At 49.7% G+C, this 8155-nt stretch overlaps 1 protein-coding gene across 1 annotated transcript; it reads right to left on the bottom strand.

Annotated features, from left to right (window-relative positions):
- Positions 1-2018: 2018 nt before the first annotated feature.
- On the bottom strand, positions 2019-7745 carry Ccdc105 (coiled-coil domain containing 105). Its single transcript, XM_031349430.1, has 7 exons — positions 7054-7745; positions 5628-5732; positions 4225-4423; positions 3753-3919; positions 3548-3643; positions 3337-3450; positions 2019-2413 (listed from the first exon to the last, which is right to left on the bottom strand). Exons 1-7 carry the CDS (start codon positions 7621-7623, stop codon positions 2165-2167), a joined length of 1500 nt encoding a protein of 499 aa, XP_031205290.1. The 5' UTR covers positions 7624-7745; the 3' UTR covers positions 2019-2164.
- Positions 7746-8155: the final 410 nt, after the last annotated feature.

Genomic DNA, 8155 nt, shown 5'->3' with positions numbered 1-8155 from the left:
TTTGTTACTCACTGAGTTTAGCCAGGGACATGTGTGTGACCATTGGATTAGACCTATCCACTGGAGCCTGGTGGGTTTATCAATGAGCACTCCATTTAAGTCGTTGACTCCCCTTCTCCAGGAATCTATCAGTAGCTACTATTCATCAGGGAGGAGTAGGGTGCCATGAGTCCCTCCCTGATTCATATCTGCCTGTTGACAGGCTCAGTCTTGGGTAGGTACAGATGCAGGCTGCCTCAACTGGTATGAGTTCATGATTACAACTGTCTTGTCCTGATGATGGCATTCCTTAACCCTTTACCTTATCTTCTGGCTCTCTCTTACAGTCTTCCCACCCCCTCTTCTGCGGTATTTTCTGGGCCTTAGAGGGGGTGGTAGAAATGTTTTGCTTAGCCCAGCCTTTTTCTTTCTTTCTTTTTTTTTTAAAGGGAGGGATTCCATAGCCCCAGCTGACCTTGAGCTTACTGTGTAACTGAGGATGAACCTGAACTCTTGATCCTCCTGCCTCCACCCAAATGCTGGATGACAGATCTGTGACAACACACCTTGCAGTATGTTTTGTTTTTGTTTGTTTGTTTGTTTTTTAAGACACATCATGACCTTTCTGTGTCATAGACCTTGGACAGTGTTTCAGCACTATCTAAGCACTGGAGGTCATCTGATACAATGTAACCATTAACCAAAAGCATGAGAAGTACAAAACACAGGGCACTACATAGACTGCCAGGAGGACACTTGTTCTCAGTTAGGATGCTGAAGCAAGGAGGAAGGACCTCTCCTGCTTTGTCTCTGCTAGAGAAGCCTGTGGAGTCAGAATGGCTGGATACTTTCAGTGCTCCGTGACTGTCTGCAAATGATCTCACAAACATCAATATTGATTGGTGGTTACCAAATTTTTCTTAGCAAAGAGGAGCATGTACAAATATGGAATCTGATTGGTGAAGATCAACCATCATTTCTTTACTAAGTTCCCTTGCACTGAGGGCTGGAGAGATTGGCTTTGTGGTTAAGAGTGTGTACTGCTCTTGGCAGAGGGTGGGAATTCAGTGCCCAGTTCCCAGCATCAACAAAGGGTGGCTTATAACACCCTGTAACTCCAGCTCTAGGGGTCTGATGCCCTCCTCTGGCCTCTGGGGTCAACTGCACACAGACCTCCCAATACAAGTACACATAATTAAACAAAAGGCAACCAAGCAAACAAAAACTTTCCACAATTCCCACAGGTTGAGTGTACTCCTTTCTGATTGGCTCAAGAAGAGCCTGACAGGTGCTGATGTAGAAGTCTGAGACCTAGGAGTCCTGAGACTCTTCAAGTTGACACTGGTTGAATCCATGGATTTAGATTCAAAGTGAGACTGCAAAAATCACCCTCCCTCTTTGTCTGTGTATCTCAGGCCCTGGGATCAAGGGAGAACAGATAGCAGAGATCTTTGATTTAGCAGTGTTCAAGGTTTCCAGAGCACACAGGAGGAACTGAGCTACATCTGGATGTGAACAGGGCCACTCAAGCATCTCTCCCAAAAGAACAGTGTGACTGTAGGGAATGGATGTGTGAGCGTCACAAGGGCAGTGGCCATTTCAGCTGTGCCCACGGCTGCAACCTGCCTAGTTCAGGGCCTGATACTGTGCAGCAGAAGCAGAGGTGGGAAGCACTCTGCTAAGAGGGCAGGCTCTGGAGCCATGGATGAAGCTTGAGTAAGCATCTTAACTTCTCTATGTCTCGGTTTCTTCAACTGTAACATGGGGCTGTTCATAATAACAGCTTATGTTACTGCTTAAGTTATGATAGGCAGCAACTGTGTTACGGACTTTCCACTGCTATAACCACATCTGCTATTACCACAAGCATTTAAAATAGGTGCTGATATACTCATTTCACAGGCTTGAGAGACTGAGGTCAGAGAAGGGCAGTGACTTGACCAAGGCCACACAGCTTGAAACTAGAAGCTGCGATTTAAATCCTAACAACTTGACTGTGAGGAGACACTAGGTTTTGCGATGTGACTGACATACAGTTGGTGGCTCATAATGAAAACATATTTTAATTATAGTTCTGCTAGAGGGCATTTGGAGAGAAGGTTAGTCAGAGGGGAGGGAGGGCCATGTATCTAGGGGAATCCGCTCCAGCCCTCCCCGCGCCCCCCAAGGCCAAGGCAAGCTGTGGTCACTTGGAGGCGGTATTGGTTAGGTTGCACGGTGGTGTGCGAGGGTCCCAGTCGTTGACCAGGCGCTGCGCCTGCTCATAGCACAGGTGCTGGTGGCGCTGGCGTAGGCGCAGACGCACCACATCGTAGTCCACATCGTGCCCTATCTTTTTGCAGTTGAGGCTCCAGGCAAGGTCGTTGTGTGTTGTACGGAGCTCTTTTAAGTTCTTTTCCATGTGCAAGTTGTGGCGGGTCAGCAGGTCAGTACCCTGGAGAGGGAGGGAGCAGAGGTTTTGATGGGGAAGGGCGGAGTCTTGGGAAAGGTTGAGCTGGGCGGGGCATATCCTGGCAAAGGAGGCAAAGGAGGTCCTTGCCGTGGAGGGACCGTGCTTTTAAAGAGAGACAGGACCTGTCTGTGGGGGATATGGGTTTGTGGAGAAGGGGCGTTGCCGCGCTTGGGAGGGTTGTGGGAGTTCTGGGGAGGGGTGAAGCTTTTAGGAAGTAGAGGAGCTAGCAAAGTCTTTCTGGGGAGGGTTAAAGCAGGGGTGGGTCCATTGTTTGGGAGAGATGGGCCTGTTCTGGTGTGGGGCGGAGCTGTACTGGGGAGGAGAAGGGAGGGCCCTTTTGGTAAGGGTTGGGCGGTGTTGGGGAAGAGTGGGATCAAGCCTAGGAGAGGTAGGCTGGGGAAAAGTTGTTTGATTTTGGGAAGGGGAGGGGCCATGCTGGGAAGGGAGTGGGCAGTACTGGGGGACTGGCAGGAGCGTAGAGTAGACGTGAAGACGGGCCCCACACATAAGGGGCCACGTGTGCACCGAAAGGGGCCCCACATGCAAAATAGCATAGCCAAGAAGGTAAATTTCTGTTGCAGGGGTTCCGGGTTCCGGGGACGAAAGCTGGGCCAGGTTTGCGAGAAAAACAAAACAAAACACAAACACTAAATGGCCGAGATAGCTGAGGGAGATATGTTCTTACAGCAACACGCACCAAGAATGTGGAACTCATTTGAGCAATTTATGTTAAGAGTTTCAGAGCTGGGGGTGTGGGGGCAAACTGTGATTGGTGTGGCCCAGCAACTTGAAAAGCTTGTCAGAGGCCTGACCCAGAGTGAGCAGTTTTCCCTTGGTCTGGAGTTCTTGGGGAAGGCAGCTTACTAGAATGTGATCTCACCGAGGGGAACGTGGAGGGGACATACCTGGGCAAGGCGAGTAGCCTCGGGGAGCTGGGTGCCCACGTGTCTCTGATACATGCGAACCAGGGGTCTGTTTAGTTTCTCTCGCGCCTCCAGGTTTCTTTTCAACAGAGGACCCTGGCAAAGTGTGTTGTGGTGAGCAGTGAGGTCGAGCCTACCAGATACCTCCCCCGCTCCGACTCCTTCCCATATAGTATTTTTCCTCAAACTGTACCTTGATGAGGCCCCGCGTGACGTACATCTCTTGATTGAATTTCATGCACCGGTGGATAGTCCCCCTCATTAGTCCTAAAGTCATGGTCATTCTTTCCTGGAGATTGGGGAGCACAAGGGTTTCGTTCTGGGCCACAGTTCCCCTCCTTCCCCAACCACTCCAGCAGTAACCATCCTCCAGCAGTCTAGCCAAGCAGTGTGGGCACCTTCAACTCCAAGGTCTCACGCATCTTCTGTGCCAGGGAGCTGCATACACGGTCGCTTACTTGCTGCTGTTGACTTTGAACGTCCACCTCGTTCTTTGCCATCTCTGTTAAGATGTCCTTGGACTCCATCAGCAAGCGCTTGGCTTCAAACAAGGCCTTAGCACATGCTGTGAAAGCACAGGATGTACATGGGGGCCTCTCTTTGTGTACCTTTATTTCTCCTCCCCTCTCTAAGGTGGTGGGCCAGGGGTGAAAGGGCATGGATGAAGGACTGGGAGAAAGCCCAAGGAAGGGCTAGTAAGTGAGAATAGTTTAAATTGTGCCTTGGGTTGGTTTCTTTTGAAGTAGAACCTGTGAATGAATGGGTACTGTTGGAAGTGTTCAGGGAAAGAGGCCAAGCAAGGCTGTATACTTCAGTAGCAGCTAGCTAAGGGAACTGTAGTTTTAGCAGACACTGTTTTATGGTGCCTACCTGGGGTGTATGTGCCAACAGGGTCAGGAGGAGGCGTTTTCAAGCCCTGAGTTCGAGGAGTTGGGGGTCGAGTGATGTCTACCCACGAGTGGCGGCCAGCCTGCTCCAGAACCTTGTCCAGTGGCTGGTTCATGAGTTCCACAGCTTGTAGCCTTTCCTGATAGTAGAAGTCCAGAGTGTCCCTGCAGGAGGCCAGAGCCTGAGGGCCAGAGAAACAACAAGTGAGCTTGGATGCAGGGGGCAGGGCTAAGCCCATAAGAAAGCTCTTGGGCCTCTAAGCTGACTCAGCTCTTTGTATATTGAGACCCAACTTCATCAAAATGGATGTCTTTTTTTCATATGTATATCCTCGCAAACACAGCTCTCACCAAATGCTGTAGTCTTAGTAACCCATGCATTTTCCTGTTGCCTCTTGGTCTCCTGAACCCAAGATAATAGTTTTGAATGTTTTTTGAAGGGGTTAGCAAACTACAGCCTACAGACTGGTGGCCTACTTTAATTTTTATTTATTTATTATCATTTTTTTCCGAGACATGTTTTCTATCTGTATCCCTGGCTGTTCTGGCACTTTCTGTAGACTAGGCTGGCCTCAAACACATATTCACCAGACTCTGCCTTCTGAGTGCTGGGATTACAGGTGTGTGCCACTATTGCCTGGCTATTTATTTATTTTAATCAGGACACAGTTGTAAATCTATTCCTGGACACACCAGTCTGGTAGCTCTAAGCTGCTCTGGCCTCCTCCAGTAGTTATAACAGGGCACACAGAACACAAGTCTAAAGACATTTGTCATTTGACATTAAGAAAAAGCCCACTGAGGACTGGTAAAATGGGTTAGCAGGTAATGGGGCCTTCAGACAATCCTGATGACGTGAGTTTGATACTCAGTACCCATACAGTAAAAGGAGAGAACCTACATTATTGGGAAGCTCACAACTGTTGGCCATTGCAGCTCCACGAAGAATTGACACTACTGCACCTGCACTGCATACACACCCTTCCAATATACATATAATTAAAAATAATAAAAAGTGATTCTGTGACATAACTCAGTATGTTCAATCTATGGTACTTCAAAAAATGTCTTCCCTAAATGAATCCTAATACTTATCAAGTCCCTACTGTGTGCCAGAGATTGTGCTGAGTGGGGATTTGGTGCTTGGCTAACAGGGACAAAATGGTGAGATCCAATCTATAGACAGGTTTGCCCTGCAGCTGGGTATCAAGAGAATAGGGCTATTTATTCATTTACTGCTTTTTAAAAATGTTTTTATTAGTATATATTCTACACAATGAGTTTTATTATGACATTTTTCAGAACCGTACACGATGTAGTTTGACCATATCCATCCCGGCTTAGGTCAGAGCCATTTGTGTATTAGGCATCCAGGTACCCCCTAACCTTGAGCAAGGCCTCCGATTTTTCCATGTCTTTCTCCATTTTTCTCTTCATGGACTTCAGTTCCTTTTTCTCCCAGACAAGCATGTTGTCAGCCTTGTCTGGGATCTAGAAAGACAAAGGGAGAATTACTCTCAGGAGAGGGCTGGAGGGAGATTTCATTTTAGAGTAGAGGACATCCACATCCGCGTGAGTTGTGGAGCATGCAGCTGAAGGAGTTTTGGTCCTTTGGAGGAAGGCATGGGTGGGGTGGGAGATGGGGTGAATGCGTGGGGGAGTGGAGGTGTCTCTCTGAGAAGAATTGACCTTTCCAGGAGGCGTGCCTATGACTTGTTGAGGGAGCTCAGCACAAAGGCACAGTTTCTGGCTTTTGTGTGGATGCAGAGGATTCAAACTTAGGTCCTCACGTTCACACAGCCAGGGTTCTTACTCCCTGAGCTGTCTCTCCAGCTCAGGAATAGCTTTTCTTTTTTATTTTGTGTGGATTCTTTTGGTTTGAAACCCAAAGAATTATCAAGTGCGTTCCTTAACCAGGTGTGAGGGTATTTCTCCCTTCAAATCAGGGCACCATGGCCTCTTGGCCAAGGCAGAATTTGGGCAACTTCTTGGAGTAGGGCTAGAGGTGATGTGATATTCAAACTTGGGGATGCAAATTTCTCTTTTTGGGAAGGTTTTTATGCAGTGTGACACGGGGCAGCAGTGGAGGGGTGAGGGGGGGGGAGAAGGTCTACCCTTGTAGCCTAGATTTGAAACACCTGGGCTGTCCTTTTGGAACTACCCTGACAGGAAGGAAGATATTCTAAAGAGACACTTAAGTCCTTCAATCTGACTATTAACAGACCCTAGGAAAGTGGAATTCACCCCAGATATCTCCTGCTGGGAGAAGGAAAAGGCCTGGTGCCAGGTGGAGGAAAAACTTTCATCCCAGAAAGGACTTCACAGAGTACTGACAGCTAACCAGACCACCTTGCTGGAGACTGAGCCGAGACAAAAGGTCAGCGATGGTCAGGACCATGCCTTAACTCTCACAGCTTAGATGGCTTAGATGTGTGTAGTATGGCTCCCTCTTTAAACCTTAATCTCTCTCAGAACAACGAAAACAACAGAGGGTCATTGGGGGGTTCTCTTTGTCCTTCTTCGGGATGTGGTCTCATTGGTTAAGTACCCTTTCTGCTTTTTACTATTAATTTGGCTGTTCTACTTGGCCTTTAGGGAACGGGTGGCCGAACTTGGTTTCTTGGAGGCACAGACTGTGACTTCAATTTCGGTAACAATTTTAGGGGAACTCAGGCTTTGGAACTTGGAGGTGTAGCCACCCTATCCTGCGGGTGTCCTTGCTGGAGATGGAGCACAGGGCGTGTTGTCTGTCTGCAGAAGAAAGCATCAACCTCTCCCACTCGTGTGGTGGCGGAGGCGGGGAGGGTCGCACCTTCTCAGACTTGGGTCGGTAGGCCCGCAACTTGACGCTCTGCTGATTGATGAGCAGGCCCTTGCGCACCTCGCTGAGCCTGTGGTCAGTGGCCTCGCGCTGGCGCAGCAGCAGTCGCAGCTGGCCATTGATCTGGTGCTGCGCGCGGCCCAGGCGGGCGGCGATGAGGCGCGCCCCGCGCGCGTGCGCGTGCACCACCTCGGCGGTTTGCTGGGCACGCGCGTCGCGGTGCATAGGCAGCGGTAGGCGCGCGTACCAGGCAGGGGGCTTCATCTTCCCTTTCCATAGGGTGACACCTTCGCCGGGCGGTGGCTTTTCCACGGTGCCTCCGCCTTTGATCATCTCTACCCGAAAGCGCCAGGGTTCCATGTAGGCGGCGCGGCCCAGGTGGTGCGCCACGTTTGGGTCCAGCACACTGTCCTTGGGCTGCCACATGGTCACTGCCTCCTGCCCACAGCGATCGGTCAGAAGGTGTGCCTTGCGAGACGTGGCCTTGGCCGCCTGGCGCCATTCTGGAGCCCCAACGCGCGAGTCCTGACCCTGGTCGGTGGAAGGGCGCAACGCCGGCATGGTTCCTAACTTGGTACCCGGATTTGGCCCGCGATCCCCTCGGAGAATGGACAAGGGTCCACCCACCCCAATCACACACCACTCTTTTCCTGGTGGCTAGAATGAGTGCGCCCAGAACTCCCCTCACCACGGCAACCAGAACAACTGCGGAGATTGCGTTCCAGGGGCGGGGAATGGGAAAGACAAGCTGGAGAACCAGGCCTGGAAATTCAGATCATATTCCTTGAGGAAGCCGCTTTTACGGAGTTCCTCTCTGTTGTTTCTCTTGATTTTGGAAAGGTGTTAACCAACCTATATCTACTAGTAGATAATATGGCCTTGCATTTGGAAAATCCTAAGTTTTGAAGTATACCCGAATACCATATACATATATTTGTGTGTGTGCGCGTGTGTGTATGTACCACCACAGGGTGTGTGTGTGTTGGTAAGACGGCATTGTGCAGTAATTAGTTCATCATGAGGGGTTCCAGGATCATATTGAGCCATCTTGTTGGCTCCCAATTATGTTTTTATACCCTCGAACAGTCAAAAA

Source organism: Mastomys coucha, unplaced genomic scaffold (assembly GCF_008632895.1).
Source record: "Mastomys coucha isolate ucsf_1 unplaced genomic scaffold, UCSF_Mcou_1 pScaffold4, whole genome shotgun sequence".
NCBI classification, from domain to species: Eukaryota; Metazoa; Chordata; class Mammalia; order Rodentia; family Muridae; genus Mastomys; species Mastomys coucha.
This window is presented reverse-complemented; position numbering and strand designations above follow the sequence as displayed.